The sequence below is a fragment of the Periplaneta americana genome, chromosome 8 (genome assembly GCF_040183065.1).
Source record: "Periplaneta americana isolate PAMFEO1 chromosome 8, P.americana_PAMFEO1_priV1, whole genome shotgun sequence".
NCBI lineage: Eukaryota > Metazoa > Arthropoda > Insecta > Blattodea > Blattidae > Periplaneta > Periplaneta americana.
The window spans coordinates 17,703,137-17,721,936 of NC_091124.1; the positions used below are offsets into that span (position 1 = coordinate 17,703,137).

At 33.2% G+C, this 18,800-nt stretch overlaps 1 protein-coding gene across 5 annotated transcripts in view; it reads right to left on the bottom strand.

Moving 5' to 3' along the window:
• GluClalpha (glycine receptor alpha 1) overlaps positions 1–18,800 on the bottom strand; it is a 475,474-nt gene that overhangs the window by 46,028 nt on the left and 410,646 nt on the right. For all 5 annotated transcript variants that reach the window (XM_069832489.1, XM_069832490.1, XM_069832491.1 and 2 more), the window contains 2 exons: positions 18,411–18,564; positions 14,419–14,501 (listed from right to left, as the gene is read on the bottom strand). In XM_069832489.1, the coding sequence (XP_069688590.1) occupies positions 14,419–14,501; positions 18,411–18,564 (237 nt within the window). The remainder of the gene's footprint in view (positions 1–14,418; positions 14,502–18,410; positions 18,565–18,800) is intronic.

Sequence of the window (18,800 nt, forward strand, 5' to 3'; positions counted from 1 at the left end):
TATACTTGGACTTCTCCAGATGGATTGACACACAACCAAATAGATCACATCTTGATAGATAAACGGAGACATACTAGTATAGTAGATATTCGAACTTTCAGAGGTGCAGACTGTAATTCTGACCATTATTTGGTGATTGAAGAATTAAGAGAAAGATTATCAGTAGCCAAGCGAGTAGAGCAACAAGTTAATATTACTAAATTCAATATTTTGAAATTAAAGGACGAGGAAGCTAAGCAAAATTATCAGGTCGAAATTTCGAATAGGTTTGCCACTTTAGAAAGTTCCGACGAAGTTGAGAAAGAATTAGATGTTAATAGCGTGTGGGAAAATATCAGAGTTAGTATCAAAATTGCAGCTGAGCAGAGCATAGGTTATTATGAAACTAAGAAAAAGAAACCGTGGTTTGATGAAGATTGTTGCATGGTAGTAGAAAGAAGGAAACAGGCAAAATTGAAATTCTTACAGGATCCAGGTGAGGAGAATAGAGATAATTATTTCAATGAAAGACGGGAAGCAAGTCGTACACTTAGGAATAAAAAGAGAGGTTACTTGAAGGAAAAACTGAATGAGGTAGAAACAAATAGTAAGAATAAAAACATTCGAGATTTATATAAGGGTATAAAGGAATTTAAGAACGGATATCAGTCAAGGGTAAACGTCATCAAGGATGAGAATGGTGACTTGCTTGCAGACTCTTCATCAATCCTAAACAGATGGAAAAACTATTTTGCGCAACTACTAAATATACATAGGCCAAATAGAAATGATCGGGACGATATTGAAATACAAACTGCTGAGCCATTTATACCCGAACCCACGATTTCAGAAGTCGAAATTGCGATAGAAAATCTGAAAAAGTACAAGTCTCCAGGTATCGATCAAATTCCAGCAGAATTAATACAAGAGGGTGGAAGTTCATTATATAGCGAAATTTATAAACTTGTACTTGCTATTTGGGAAAAGGAAATTGTACCAGAACAATGGAAGGAGTCCATAATTGTACCTATTTTTAAAAAGGGGGACAAAACCAACTGTAGTAACTTTCGAGGAATATCACTTTTGTTGACGTCGTACAAAATTTTGTCCAATATTCTTTTGAGGAGATTAACTCCGTACGTAGATGAAATTATTGGGGATCATCAGTGCGGTTTTCGGCGTAATAGATCGACTATTGATCAGATTTTTTGTATTCGGCAGATAATGGAGAAAAAATGGGAGTATAAGGGTACAGTACATCAGTTATTCATAGATTTCAAAAAGGCATATGACTCGGTTAAGAGGGAAGTATTATATGATATTCTTATTGAATTTGGTATTCCCAAGAAACTAGTTCGATTAATTAAAATGTGTCTCAGTGAAACATACAGCAGAGTCCGTATAGGTCAGTTTCTATCTGATGCTTTTCCAATTCACTGCGGGCTAAAGCAGGGAGATGCACTATCACCTTTACTTTTTAACTTCGCTTTAGAATATGCCATTAGGAAAGTTCAGGATAACAGGCAGGGTTTGGAATTGAACGGGCTACATCAGCTTCTTGTCTATGCAGATGACGTGAATATGTTAGGAGAAAATACACAAACGGTTAGGGAAAACACGGAAATTTTACTTGAAGCAAGTAAAGCGATCGGTTTGGAAGTAAATCCCGAAAAGACAAAGTATATGATTATGTCTCGTGACGGGAATATTGTACGAAATGTAAATATAAATATTGGAGATTTATCCTTCGAAGAGGTGGAAAAATTCAAATATCTTGGAGCAACAGTAACAAATGTAAATGACACTCGGGAGGAAATTAAACGCAGAATAAATATGGGAAATGCGTGTTATTATTCGGTTGAGAAGCTCTTATCATCCAGTCTGCTGTCCAAAAATCTGAAAGTTAGAATTTATAAAACAGTTATATTACTGGTTCTTCTATATGGCTGTGAAACTTGGACTCTCACTCTGAGAGAGGAACATAGGTTAAGGGTGTTTGAGAATAAGGTGCTTAGGAAAATATTTGGGGCTAAGCGGGATGAAGTTACAGGAGAATGGAGAAAGTTACACAACACAGAACTGCACGCATTGTATTCTTCACCTGACATAATTAGGAACTTGAAATCCAGACGTTTGAGATGGGCAGGGCATGTAGCACGTATGGGCGAATCCAGAAATGCATATAGAGTGTTAGTTGGGAGACCGGAGGGGAAAAGACCTTTAGGGAGGCCGAGACGTAGATGGGAGGATAATATTAAAATGGATTTGAGGGAGGTGGGGTATGATGATAGAGACTGGCTTAATCTTGCACAGGATAGGGACCGATGGCGGGCTTATGTGAGGGCGGCAATGAACCTTCGGGTTCCTTAAAAGCCATTTGTAAGTAAGGGAGGCTATTAAAAATTTGTACTGCCATATAACGCACTCCTTTTTGATAGCACGATAGACTTGCCGATGGAGTATGAAAGTCATTTTTTGACGTGTATTTATGCTATGAACTGTTGAATTAGTTACAAAGTTTTCACGATTACATACGAGGAAGACTATTAATGAAAAGATATACTGGCAAGCCATGGGCATTATTTGTAGTTTTTTGAAAATAGTCCTACACGACTCCCTAGATTTCGCACCTACTATTATTCTAATTACTCTTTTTTTTGTAACAGAAATATATTGTTACTATCTGTGGAATTTCCCCAGAATATTATTCCAAAACTCATTACCGAGTGGAAGTATGCAAAGTATATTGTTTTTAAGGTTTTGTTTTGCATAGATCTAGTAGCAAAACAAGCTGAATTTAATTTGGGGGTAATTTCTTTAATATGATTTTTCCAATTTAGCACATTATCGATTTTTAAGCCAAGAAATTTGGTTGTTGTTTCTAATAGGGATCTATTGTTAATTATTGCGCTAGAAATTTGCGACGTTGAATTTGGACAGGATTTAAATTGAATTATGTTAGTTTTGTTACAAGTCAGCTAGAGCGTGAGATTCTGCTTTCTCCCTAGAGTTGGCGCTGACATCACACCAGCTATCAGTCGACATAGCAGAAATATAGTAGGTTATTTTACGACGCTTTATCAACAGCTTTGGTTATTTAGCGTCTGAGTGATATGAAGGTGATAATGCCGGTGAAATGAGTCCGGGGACCAACACCGTAAGTTACCCAGCATTTGCTCATATTGGGTTGAGGGAAAACCCACGGAAAAAAAACCTCAACCAGGTAACTTGTCCCGACCGGGAATCGAACCCGGGCCACCTGGTTTCGCAGCTAGACGTGCTAACCGTTACTCCACAGGCGTGGACAGCAGAAATATAACACACATAATTAATACATCTAGGTACAATATGTACTCAAAATAAATTGGATCCATAAAATATTAAATCCGTCATTAACTGTAATGTTTAGACTCTAGAGTTTCTTTATAATGAGAGTTGAGACGTTGACCCCAACAACAATTAAAATATGTAATGATTTGATAGCGCTGAAAATGGAAAAACAAAACTCTTACGAGAACTAAAACCATATACCTATATTATATTATATACAGATATTAAACGAATTTGATACGTAATTTTATAATGTATTATATTATTTTATAATAAACTTTATTATATCTGAAATATAAAAAAATATTATTACAACTAGTTTGTCACTGAGAAATAAGGAAAAGCTGTTAACTTGAATTTATTTGAAGCAAAGCGTTACTGGATTATGCAATAAGGTAAGCGATGTTTGGATCCTGTGTCTCAACTCTATACCCAATTATTATCTCTTTTTTTTTATTACAGGAACATGTATGGTACATAAGTGTCAGCCTTAAAAGGCTTTTACTTTAACAGAGATGGTTAACAAGCAGGAACATTTATATTTTTAATTGAGGTGACCGATTTTGACGGTAGTTGTTACTTTATACTCTTGTTGCCAGGGCTCTTATCAGAGGATTGGGGTGGTACAGCAAGTCCTTATGAAAGTTTTCTGTAAATTTCTGTATAATGTCGTAGAATGATTCTATTTCAAGCATGTCTTGTAGTTGTTTATTGGTGGTTCTATAGTCTGCACCAGTGATAGTTAGGGATACTTTTCTCTGTATAGTATGAAGACGTCTGATAATTTGGAATTTTGCATTGCTCCAGATTTCGCAGCAATAGGTCATTTGAGATCTTATAACAGAAGTGTAAAGGATTTTTTTCAAGAGAAGTCTGATGTAAGGTGACTTCAACAATGGATATAGATGAATGAATCTGGCTAATGCTTTGTTACGAACTGCTTCAACATGGTGATGAAATCGAAGTTGTTTATCAAGTGTGACGCCGAGGTATTTTACAGATTGTTTATAGTAGATATCTTCGGAGAAGAGATTGAGGTGATCTGGTATTTTTGGCTTTCTTCTGGTAAAAATGATGGCTTGAGTTTTACTTATATTGACTTTTATTCTCCAGTTTCTTAGCCACATTTCCAATATTTTGAGTTGTTTTTGCATAGTACGTTGTGCAATGTTGATTGAAATGTCACTGGCGAAGTAGGTGATGTCATCTGCGTATAATTCCATATTGCATTCAGCAATCAATGGAATATCGTGTACATAAACTGAATATAAATGCGGTGCTAAGACGGAACCCTGTGGAACTCCGGCTTTGATATTCTTGATTATTGATAATTGTCATCCATTTTGACTTGAAAAGTTCTATCTGTTAAGAAACTATGTATTAGGTGAATAAGGCTATCATCTATTGACAGTTTAATTAATTATTATCTTAGCATATGCTCGATTACACTAACCTCTAGCGCTTGAAAGTGAAACTAAACGCCGGCGCACAGAGAAACAAAGCACAGGAAAATTCGCTCAGTGTCCATTCTTTATAATCCCTATTCGCTGGTAACGCCTTTTGTGTGCAACCCAGAAAACCAAATATCACCTTATTTCTGTGTACATATTAAATCTTTGGTCGGCGGGAAAAGTAAAAAAAAGTCGATTTTGCTGTTGTAGCCTACCTAATCACATAAGTCTAGTATTTTTTCTAATTTTTGAAATAATAAAATTTCTTGTATTTTAAATTTAAAAGGGTCTTACTTTAACCACCATACATGAATTTCATTATTATACCGTACTTATATTCAGTTAATGCCTACGTGCATCAATGTCAATTAGTGTAACCATCGGTTAAAATTGTTACCTAACCCCTGATTAAGCATTTTTACGGTGGATCAACCTCAGTTACGATTTAAGTAGGAGGTTAACCACAGTAACCTCTAACCGGCCATATTCGAGCGGTTGAAGGAGATAACCAGCGATTAGTAGAGCAAGTAAAGGAAAATGGCGGCCAGAGCCACAGGTGATTATTTCGAAGACGATTATTATTGTACAGTACTTGAATTACTTGGATGGAACGTGAGCGTGAAGGTTCTTTAGTGGAAAGAGAGAATTCTTTCGAGGAATTAGGTGACAGAAAATTTCAGGAGGGATTTCTTTTATCAAAATCTACAAATGGATCACTTGAAATAACACAAGAACAATAATATTTCTCCTATGGATCGGCGGCTTATATTACGATTCTATGTAACTGTTATTTTCTGTATTTTAAGAGGGGATACTCGAATATCTCTTTCTCTATGTCATTGGCTGAACAAAGAAACGTTATGGATGGACCTTAAGATAATGCACAATTCCCTGATGTAAATGGGGTCCAAGATCGTACACACATTCCTACTAATCTTCTGCATCCTTTTCCTTTACGGATATTCCATCTTTTTTATATAATATATTTAAATCTAGTAATTAAATCTATCGATACTTCATCGTCACATTGGGATATATTCATTTTTGCATTCAATTTTCAATTTTGTACGATTTTAACCTAATAATACTGAAAAACAAAGAAATGGAACTCGCAAATATAACAGCCCCCAAAGGCAAACAAATGCAACGCGAAAATGTAGGACACGTTCATTTCGATGTAGAACGTAGTGAGCGCAGTCGTTTTTAGACATTGACTATTATCTTTGCAGCGGTATGGATGCTTTCCTTTAGTCATTTTGTAGGAACAATGTACCATCATAGACTTTACTCTGGTCAACTGAGGTGTCAGCTAGACATGTTTTAGTAATCGGTGATTATGAATGGTGCACAGAAATTACATTTTAACCATGGTTACTGTTTAACCGTCGTTCCGTAATCTATGATTACTGCGTTTTTAACCGATGTTGATGCACTTCGCCATAAAGAGTAAATGAAAAAGAAAGTCTCTCCTGAAAAATTATTATTATTTTCTCTTACTTAAGACATGTGCCTTTTCCCGCCGACCAAAGAAATGATTCATATTTTATGTACCCTATACAGAATGGGTTAAAAGTCGCTTACTCAAAACACTTCCTTACATGTAATTACAATAAATTTACAATTGATTACACATTCCTTTACATATTTTATTTCTCGACACACAATTCACAACGTTTAGATACTGATTTACAGATGGCAGAACATAACTCCTTTAAATGTCACCCCAAACAGTCACACCGGAGTGTTAAATTCCGCTATACTGGAGAATTAGCACGGTCGCTTTGAACCGTGCCGTTACGTTTATCACCAAATTTAAGTAAATACACAATGTCACCAACATAAGAACATGACATTGGTGTGTGGCGTAGTTGGCGGGAGAAATTGTTTTCTCTCTCTGTCTACCTCCTTCGTTCTGAACATTATTGAGAGATAGCACCACTGTTAGCGACAATGTGTATTTGCGTAAATATTGCGAGTAAATTATGACGAGTGCCTTAGAGGAGAGGCTCGGGACGTGATCCTTACTTGAATTTATTTTTGCGTGTACATTGCAGATTAAATGATTGAGATCCCTTCTTGCTCCGGTTACAGGGCTTGCATTTACGAAGGTTATGTTAGGTTAGATTAGCTTAGGTTAGCTTCGGTTAGGTTAGCTTAGCTTAGCTTAGCTTAGCTTAGGTTAGCTTTGGTTAGGTTAGATTAGCTTTGGTTAGGTTAGGCTAGCTTTGGTTAGGTTAGGTTAGCTTTGGTTAGGTTAGGTTAGCTTTGGTTAGGTTAGGTTAGCTTTGGTTAGGTTAGCTTCATTTCATTCGTCCATGTAGTAGTTAAAATTATATAATATGACAGTTTTTGATTCGTAATATTGATAAAAAAATAATAGGTCTATAATGAAAGCGGTGAATAATTTCATGGTCCCTACATTTTTTTTTTCGTAAAAGGCTAGGTATTTTTCTTTAGGCCAGAAATAAAACAGCAACGCAGTCATAATTACGTACTTTACGCTTTGGCGAACATTAACCGGAAATTTACTTTCCGTCATTTTAATGGTATTCCGTGAAACACACCTTTTTTCCTGTTAATTTCCTTGTGATAACCTAGTTTATGATCTTATTACATCTTCATTTTCTTTTAATGCATTCAAAAAACCGCCGTTGTACTACATAAAACCTTGAACTTGACTAATGGAGTGAATTATTTAAGAATATAGTCGCGAATTTGACTACCACCATTTCGATTATATTTTGTTTGATACGGCTCGGTACGGCCCGGTGACTAGTGGCCAGCGAGTAGGGTCGACTATCGATATTGGTCTGCCGTGGGTATTATCCAGTTGTTCCTTAAATTCTTCTGAGATAATTCCATGTGGATTTTCACTGACTCAGTAAACACTTTTGTGTCCGTTCACTTTGCCGTTTAGCTTAAATGTGGCTTCATCAATTCATACAATTGTTTTCCTAAAGTCAGAATTGGCTTCATGTCGAATGCAAGAAATTAGCAGTTATTACGTACAGACGCAACACAATACAATGAACATAAAACAACAGCAAGAACAAGACATGGCATCGGAAAAACAGTTGACGCAAGGGCATGGTTGCCAATCCACCACTTATTACACCAGCTATTCATTTATTTGTTATGACATGTGTATAAGTATGAAACCTGAGAACAAATATTGGGGAAAGCGACTTTTGACCCACCTTGTATTTTTAGAACAATCATTTTATAAAATTAAATTATAGACAGTAATAGCATTATTAACTTGTGGAAGGACCTGCATTATTTTCAAACGCGCCAAACCTTAGAAAAATCATGAGTTGACTTCGTGATGCACGTTTTATTATGAAATAACAATTTGTATATTTCATTAGAAGTTTTTAAAAACTTATAATATATCGTTAATTAGCGCAAAAACATTCTAGTGAGAGCCAATCAGTCTGAGGGACAAAGCCAGAAAGTTAATTCTGTCAACAGCCTCCTCGAGTGACATTAATTAAAGGTATAAGGGAAAAGAATGGTTACTCTAATTTTTAGACTTTTGTAGCCGAGTACAGAAATGCAATGGTAAACCTACAACAAGCTAAATTAATTTAAGAATTCAAGAGTATTACGATAATAAAATTGTGCTGTCATCTTTCGTCATAGGCTTACCACAGTCTACTATATACAGTCGCGAAGCTTGAGGTGTTTTTTTGCAAATCTCGTGATAAAGCGCTCCAAGCGGTTAGCAACTAGAAACAATAGATTGTCCATGGTCGACTTTGGACTGTGTCGTATTTCTATCGAGTGCTAGCTCGTTGCGTATTTCACATTGATGCTTGTGAAATGTTCGTTATTGGTTATAATGAAAATGTTAATGGCTAAAATATAATAATTAGAATAATAATATGCAGGGAAAGGATTTATATGTAAATACATATTTACTTATAAAGCTAATATAATTTATATTTTGCATTATCTTTATGTTTCACAATGTGTAGGGTTGAAAAATCCTACTTTTATTTTCCATATTTTTCCATATTTTAGAGTTTAGTACATATTTTCGTTAATTTCCATATATTTTCCATATTTCATATAAAACAGTCCATATTATATTAGGTTTAACAATAAAACAAAACAAAATTCCATTAACTTTTAAAAATACATTTCAACAATAGAGATTTAAACACATGTTCAGTAATCCCTTTAACATCAGAGTTATTTGAAAATTAGCAGTCCTATCAACAATGGGAAAGTAAGTTACAAAACTGTATTAATTTAATTTAAAATTTTTAACAGACTTCAGTTGTGCAGCTCAACAGTTAAATGCCAGTCAGAGTACACATAGGTTCAGTTTTGTAAATCATACTATAAAGACGGTAAATATGCCAAAAGTACGTCATTCAGTCAATTTAAAATCAAAACTAACAAGTTACATTTCAGAATTTAAAGAAGATGGTTTATCAACTGACAATAAAATATTATTTTGTAATTTGTGTCAGTGTGCAGTATCATCTACACAAAAGTTCCTGGTGCAACAACACATTACAACTAGTAAACATCAGGCCAACAAACAACTAAATTCCAAGCAGAGACAATTGTTTTTAACACAACCAACAACATCGAATGTAAGATCTGAGTTTAACATCGACCTGTGCCGTTCTCTCATCTCTGCTGATATTCCTCTCTACAAACTAAAGAATAAGGTCTTCAGGGAATTCCTTGAAAAATATACTCAACATACAATCCCGGATGAGTCAACACTTAGGAAGACGTATGCTCCATCCATCTACGATGAGACAATACAGAAGATAAGAGATGAAATTAAAGATAGTTCAATTTGGGTTTCCATTGATGAGACTCCCGACAAAGAAGGTAGACTTGTTGGTAATGTAGTTATCGGTTTGTTAAGTGAACAATATTCTGAACGAATTCTTTTACATTGTGATGTTCTAGAAAAGTGCAATAACAAAACTATAGTTAAACTGTTCAACGAAGCTATGGGTATCCTGTGGCCAAAGGGTATTATGTACGATAATGTGTTATTCTTTATTAGCGATGCTGCCCCTTATATGGTCAAAGCTGGACAAGCATTATCTGTTGTATATCCTAAATTGACTCATTTTACTTGTGTGGCGCATGCATTTCATCGTGTGGCAGAAGTGGTCAGAGACAATTTCCCTAAAGTAGATTTGTTGATTTCATCAGTGAAAAAAGTATTTCTCAAAGCTCCCAGTAGAGTTAACGTGTTGAAAGAAATGTACCCTGAAATTCCATTGCCACCAAAGCCAATTTTAACTAGATGGGGTACATGGCTAGAAGCAGTTGAATATTATGCCGAACATATAGACTCTATTAACAATGTTCTCCTTGCATTGGACTCTGAAGATGCAGTCTCAATTGATACTGCGAAAACAGTTACCTGTGACATAAGTGTGAAGAATGACTTAGCTCACATTCAGCATACATTTTCATGCATCATAAAAACGCTCAAAAGTCTCCAAAATAGGCACCTTTCACTATCTGAAAGTTTTGAAATTATAAATAGTACTGTGGAACAACTGAATCGTGGTAGAGGTAAAGTTGCAGATGCAGTAAGAGCTAAGGTGGACACTGTACTTTCAAAAAACCCTGCATATGAAGAACTACAAAAGGTTGTTACTGTGATGAGTGGTGAATCAACAGTGAAGATTAACTTGGACTTATCCCCAGCAGACATTGTGAAATTGAATTATGTACCAGTTACTTCTTGTGACGTCGAACGCTCTTTTAGTCAGTATAAATCTATCCTCAGAGACAATAGAAGAAGATTCACTTTTCAGCACTTGAAAGAAATGTTTGTAACCTATTGTTATGGTAACAGACAATAAAAATTGTGTTTTGTTGAAACTACATTGGAAGATAAGGTACGTCCATTATATTTTTTGTTTAGTTTGATTAAAATGTACCAATATTTAACGTACATAGTCATTTTTTTATAATTTTAAGTCCATATTTAATTCCATATTTTGGTAAAAATCCATATTTAATTCCATATTTTGGTAAAAATAACTACATATATATTTACATATTTCATATATTTTTAGTCCATATAAATCCGTTCCCTGATAATATGGGACAAGAAAGAGACGTTTGTAGTGCTATAAATTGTAGCAACAGTAAGAGAAAGAGGCCAGAGTTATCCTTTGTCCGATTTCCGAAAGATTCAGAAAGGTTCCTGGGTTTCCATAAGAATGCTGTGCAGAAACAAAACTCTTAATTTGAAGTTCTTTGTGACTGTTAGAATACATTATATCCTTAAATTTCACAATGAAATGTTTCAGTCTAACCGAAAGGACATTAGATACCGGTTAAAGTTCTGTCACTTAGGCCTCTAAATTTCCAGAGAAATAAAGGTTAGGTCTACTTTTTTTTCAGAGGATATATTTTTAATTGTAGCTATTAATTTTGTTATTATTTTTATGTGTTATTTTACTAAAGACGTAGAAAAATTAAGTTTGTTTTAATGAAATTTATTTATCACGTTTTATTTTCAATTCTGGTTGGGATTATTATTGCTTAGGCCTACTTTTTTTGTCAAAGGATATGTTTTTAATTATAGCTGTTAATTTTGTTGTTATTTTTATTTGTTGCTTTACTAGAGACGTAGAAAAAGTCTGTTACAATAAAATTTATTGATCACGTTTTATTTCCAATTTTGGTATGATTATTATTGCTTAACCTCATCCCACTTTGTTAACTACGTAAGCCTACACTACAAGTACCGGTACACGTAAGTTACTCCATTAATTCATATTTCCATTATTATTGTTGTAAAGAGAAATGCAAATTAATATTTATTGGTTTCAGAGTTAATTATCGCTATAATCTTGAATGAGTGAAGCTATTATAGTAAATTTCGGTTCGTTTTACACAAACAAAAATTATATTAACTTATTTCTTGCAAGTGTCTTCGAGTTTATGTTGGAATTTAATATACTTCATTAAAATAATAAATTAACTTTATGCATTTAATATTTCAATAATGGAAGGAAGGTGTTAATTTTTCCAAAAGAACACGACAACGAAAGTGTAACATATTTTGTCGGCTGCTAGGAGAGAGATCTGCGATGATGAGGCGATAGTAGCGATCCTAGTGGTGGGCAACTACCCATGTTTGCATTTTTACTACATATTGAGCTTCGCGACTGTATATAGACTGTGGGCTTACTGTAAATTCTTAACTTGTTTTAGCATGATGTAGTTTTACGATTGTATTTATAAAATTTGGTTCGAAAATCTAAAAATAATGGTCACTGTTGCTTTTCCTCATGCCTTTCTTTATGTTGGAAGTTAACGGTGCATTATTTTTAATCATCTTTGCCAAAAAAATTAATTATTAAGACATTAAACTTAAAATAATTTTAGTCCCTATTCTCGAGATTCGTACGATGTCTGAAACTTACGTTGTTTTACAATTAAAAAAAACACAACATTTTACATTTTCAAATGAAAATATTTCTAAGAACCAATATCTGAAACATTTTCGAGTACTATTTTTTTTTTATAAAATGTCGGTTACTATTTAGGCGAGAAAATACAGTTCCTTGTAAGGAGATGTAAAAATATATACTTTATTGAGTTTGGAGTGAAAATAATAGAATTTCTATTATTTCTTGGAACAAAATGAGTCTTTCCTTATTAATGTATAAATTGCAACATTTTTCAAAATTCATAAAAAAAAGTTTCTAGAAACTGTTATTTAACATATATTTATATTAATAACTTATCAAAATCTCAAAACATAATACTACATGTCATAAAATACTTGTAATTTTAATTAAATTAGATTAAACAAGGTCCGTCTGTGCTTATCTTTGAAACAAAATAACTTTTAGTTATTTTGTTTCAAAGATAAGCACAGACGGACCTTGTTTAACATAATTTAATATAACAGCTTATCGGCTTCAACATGGTTTTTAAATTGTAATTTTAAGCTTAGACTTAAATTGTTAATTAGTTCATTATGAGTTGGATTTATAAATCTGCACGGAGGCTATCAGATTATAATGACTGATTTAGAACCGTGTCATCTGTTTTACTGTTATAAGAGAGTATAGAATATGCAAAATTAATACAATTTTATATTTTTATTCATATCGTCCTGGAAGAACTGGAATAATATAATGTATATAAATATGTTGTCATTACTTAACAAATTAAAAAGGCTATCTATAAATAAGTTTATAAATACTTATCTGCTTTCAAGTTTTGAGGGCATAACCCCATTGCTTACTATTTGAGGATTATGAACATTACTACACCGCTCGTCAGATATGTGGACGGGGGGGGATTCATAACATTTCTGCGCGTATATAATCACGTAATCTATGTAGTTACGCAATTTATTTCAATCAGATGTTGGTGTGTAAGTAACCACATCGGATATATTCAATGTGCTGTATATTTTTTACCTAACTGCGAAGAATATTGACACACTTTTAGATGTATTGAAGTTTTACCGTGAAATAGCTAATTAAACCTACTACGAAATAAAAGTATAGACATATTCTTAAAACAAGCAGAATTCAGTATAATTTATATAAATACATTAAATGAAGCAAACTAGCTCACAATGTCACTTGACTGTACATGCGCATAAATGCTGTAAACTGGTCCGCTCACGTTATTGACGGTCATTATACAGACAGAAACATGACGACACAAATATAAGGGATACACAGATATTCCTTTAGAAAATAGATCTTCATTTCGATACCGAGAGTCGAACTCGGTTTCGTTATGTTTGTAGCTAGAAGAGCTGTTTCTTAATATGTCATATAATAATACATTTTTATGTAGAAGTATGAAATTGCAATATATTCGACATTTAGAAATAAACTCTTAGAAAAAAATAAAATAATTATTGAAAACAGTTGCTCACTATAATCCTTCATCATTCAGTCTGAAGTTATTTCATCTTTACAAAATAAGAAATTAATTATATTACGAGTATAACCTACAGTACATAACAGAACTCAGAGATTTACAGACAATTAAATAAAAACAATAGAAACATGAAATCAAAATACAATGATTACTCGAAAAATAAGTGGCATTTTCATTCAGTAGGAAAGATTGCTTACCTGTATCCGACATTTATTTCTATTACAGAATTCAGCTACAAAATTTTACTTACCGATCCAACAATTTTCTCTAAATAAAAGCACAGGATGGAAATAAAAAGAAGTTTATCACAAAAAGGCATTACATACCCATCATAAAAAAATATAAACTACGTGGTGCGGGAATTTTTGGGTCCTTGCACCGTGTTATGGATGTAGAACTAAGCAACTTTTAGAGGTCTGTGTCGGCTACATTAACAAGGCAAACAAGAAAAGATTAAGAACTTTTGCAGTCTTTGATATCAACTTTTGGAAATAAACGCAACAGACAAGATTTCCTCCTCTCTTTGTTCGTCTTGATGGTAGCATGTTAAGTAGATCCGAAACGTTGGATTTTATGTCCATAACACGACAGAAAAAATCCTCGCACCAAATAGAACACTGTAAAAATATTAAATAGGAAACTACTTCTTTGAAAGAAAAATTACTAATTCCAAGGCACAAAACAGATGATACTAAATCATATGGTTAAACACATATCCGATGTGGAGGGAGCTACCGCCAAATGTTAAACTCACAGCTGGCCATCCGCAAAGAGCAGGTCTGTCTGTCCAGAGGGTATAGCTTCAGGTTCATCGGACATGCTAGCGTCAGTGAGATACTGCAAACAGAAAACAATAAAATAAACAACACGACCTCTATCTCTGTCCTAACTACTAAGTTTTCCAATGTGAAACTAAATTCTACCCAAAAGTGTAGGCCTATTTCATCCCAGAATTTATGGAAATAGTAGTGTACGGAATTATGTTTAAAACAATGAAAAACAACAATAATACTGACTATTAATTTACTGATTTTGTACATCTCCAACAGAAATATACTACAAGTTCTGTCTTTATTGAATACATTTTCAAATTTCAGCTTTCTTTGAAATAAATAAAAAAAAAGAGTTCAAAATTAAGAACGAATTGCATATTTTAAGATATTCGAAGAGGAAAGATTTTTCAGGACAGTTACTAGTAGGTTTTAATTATTGTGATTACTTTGGAAAAAATATTATGTGTCTTTCACGTGTTAAATTTTATTTTATCTTGTTAACAAGTTTCGGCCTGCTATTGGCCATCATCAGAACTGGACGTTGCTGGTCTTGGCGCCTTTTCTTTTGTTTCCTGTGGGGGTGTGTTTGTGTAGTGTAAGGTGGAGTCAAAGAGTGTGTGTGTTCTGAAATCGAGTTGTGTGTTGAGAATTTCATTTGGATGTGCTTTGTGTGTTTGTATATTTCGTATTGTTCTAGTGTGTTTAGTTTCTGGCTTATTAAGTTGGGTATTGGAATTTTCATGTCTGTGTTGATGTCTCTGTATGTGTGGTTAGCATTTGTGATGTGTTCTACATATGTGGAAGTGTTTTGTAATTTTTTATGGCTGTGATGTGTTCTTTGTATCGTGATTGTAATGATCTGCCTGTCTGTTCTATGTAGAAGTTGTTGCAGGTGTTATATTTGAGTTTGTATACGTCTGTGTAATTGTAGCCTATTTGTTTGTTTGTGTTGTTTGTGTGTTGAGATGCTTTTGTAGAGCATTATTTGTTATGTATGCGATGTTGTAATTTAATTTCTTGAATGAGGTTGCAATCTTGTGTGTGTTTTTGTTTTCGTATGTTAGTGTGATGTATTTTTTGTGTTCTTATGTTTGTGTTGTATTCTTATGTTTTTTGTGAATATGTTTTGGTTTCCAAGATCAGTAACAACCAGCTCTGATGATGGCCAATAGCAGGCCGAAACATGATAATAAAGTAACATACAATTTAACACGTGAAAGACACATAATAGGTTTTCCAAAGTGATATAGTGTTAAAAGTTGTGTAATCAAGATGTACATTGCGATTACACACAATCTAGATGACAAATAGTCATAAGGTAGTAAGAATTTCATTTTGAAATTTATTATTTAGGTATTACTATTTCAGCAAGCTACTATTTTCTGAATCACATATAGTAGGCCTAATATTTCATCAGTGGTATGTTACACCAGATATGAAACAAGTGTACCATGTGCAGGTATCTTGGAGGATAGCTACATTACATTATTTTAGTGTAGGTATAAACAAGTATAAGCCACTGTTCACAATTTTATCCCTAAAGTTAAGTTTTTGTTACTTTTATCACATCTGACCAAAAGTTATTCTGACCAGACGAATGGATTAATTTTTACCACAACGATTGAAAAACTAATATTCATCAGAATGATTAAAGAATTAATTTTGACTACAACAATTAAAGAACTAATTTTAGTCAGGACGATTAAAGAACCAACTTTGAGCAAAATGATTAAGGAATTATTTTTCACCAGATGGACTGAAGAACTAATTTTGATCAGAGTAATTAAGGAATTAATTTTGACCAGGACAACTGAAGAACCGACTTTGATCAAAATGATTAAAGACCTAATTTTGACCGAAACGATTAAATAACAAAGAACTCACTTTTTACCATGACGATTAAAATAAATTTGTATTAGACGATTAAAGAATTGATTTTCATCAGAATGATTAAAGAAGAAATTTTGACCAAGGTGAATAAGGAACTAGTTTTGACCAGGATGATTAGGAAACTAATTTTGACCAGGACGACTGAAGAACAAACTTTGACGAAAATGATTAAATAACTAATTTTGACCAGAAAGATTAAATAACAACGAACTCGTTTTTACCAGGATTATTAAAACAAATTTGTATTAGACGATTAAATAACTAATTTTCACCAGAATAATACAAAAACCAATTTTGACTAAAACAACATTAAAGAACTAATTTGACTAGAACAATTAAAAAACTAATTTTGACCAGGACGATTAAAGAATCAACTTTGAGCTGGAAGACTGAAGAACCAACTTTGACCAAAATGATTAAATAACTAATATTGACTAGAATGATTAAATAACAGAAAATTAATTTTTACTATGATGATTAAAACTAATTATTACTGAACGATTACAGAACAAATTTTCACCAGAGCAATTAAAAATAATTTTAACACGACTGTTAAAAGCTAATTCTAGGCAAGACGATTGAAGCCCTAATTTTGACCGAGACGATTGAAACTAATTTTACCAGAGCTATTAAAGAACTGGATTTGGCGAGGACCATTAGTAACTGGGACCATTAAAACTAATTTTACTAGGACGATTAAAGAAAAAATTTTGACTAGGTTCATTAAATAACTAATTTTTGCTACAAAAATTGAAGAAATAATTTTGATTAGAACATTTGAGGAACAAATTTTGACCAGGACGATTAAAGAACCAAGTTTGACCAGAATGATTAAAGAACTATTTTTTTACCAGATGAAGTGAAGAACTAATTTTGACTAGGGCAATTAAGAAACTAATTTTTACCAGGACAACTGAAGAACCAACTTTGACAAAAATTATTAAAGAACTAATTTTGTCCAGAACGATTAAATAAAAAAGAATTCGTTTTTACCATGCCGATAAAAACAAATTTTTACTGGACGATTGAAAAACTAATTTTGTCAGAATGATTAAAGAATTGAATTTGGTCAGGACCGAGACAATTAGCACTAATATTTACTAGGACGCTAAAATAAATATTTTCTACCAGGTTTATTAAAGAACAAGTTTTTGGTCGGACAATTAAGACTAATTTTTTGCCATGACGATTAAAATTAATTTCAACCTAGATGATCAAATTTTGACGAGAACAATATTAAAGAACTACTTTGGCCAGGACAGTTTAAGGGGTAATTTTGAGCAAAACGATTAAAGAACTAAGCTTGACTAGGACGATTGAAACCAATTCTTAGCAGGGCAATTAAAAAATCATAATTTTGACCAGGACGATTAAACTAATTTCGACCAGAATAACTAATTAGAACCATTAGATAACTAATTTTTACAGAACGATTAAAGAACTAAGTATGGCCGGACAATTAAAGAAATAATTTTGACTAGAACTATTTAAGAACTATGTTTGGCCAGGACTACTGAAAGCAATATTTTTCAGGAAGTTGAAAATCCTAATACTGGCCAGGACGATAAAAAACTAATTTTAACCTCCTTGTTCTTCTTATTGTTATTATTATTATTGTTATTATTATTATTACTACTACTACTAGATGTTTGACCTTTATTTGGACCAATACTAGACTCTTACATAAGGCGGGTCTCCTTCATCGTGTGGTCAGCACATTAGAGACCAAACACGGAAATATCACTAAACATATACAAGACAAGTGGAAAATAATCAATTCCGTGGAATGGAAATAAATCTCTGCTCAAGCGTGGACTCGTGGTCAAAACTAGCAATTTTATTAACATTATTACTACTGACCAGCACAATCAAGCGAATTCTGTATGCATTATAATCATGTGAAAATTTGAATTAATTGCATGGTTTATTTACAAACATCTTCATCCTTTTTCTCACATTAGGAATGTACTTCTTGTACATAAAGCTAAAGAAGTGTGAAGTATGTCACTGGCGAACTATGTTCCAAGGATGATTTACAGGGAAATAGCAAACACATTGTACTTACACGATGAAATCCGCTTACCGGATACTGTACAGCACTGATCCATAGGGGAAGATGCGGATGTACACGTTTGGCATTATGATATTGTGGAAGTGCCCTTCCTTTTCATTTGCGAAGAAGAGATCGGGCATCCAAACTCTGTTGGCGTCCGTAAGGGTCAGGTACTTGATCTTACCTGCGTCATGAAAAACACATATTTCATTCTACGAAAATATGTAAGTATTGCCATTAATTTCACTGGGTTATTCTTTGAAATATTTTTTTTAAAAGTTTCATATGATTTTGCTCATTTTTATTCTCTTTCAAGATTAAAATTGTTTTGTATTAAACATTTCATACCGTGCTTTTGGGAAAGCCAGTGATTTAATTTCCAATATGCTTAAGATAGCAGTATGTTATGATAATAAATGA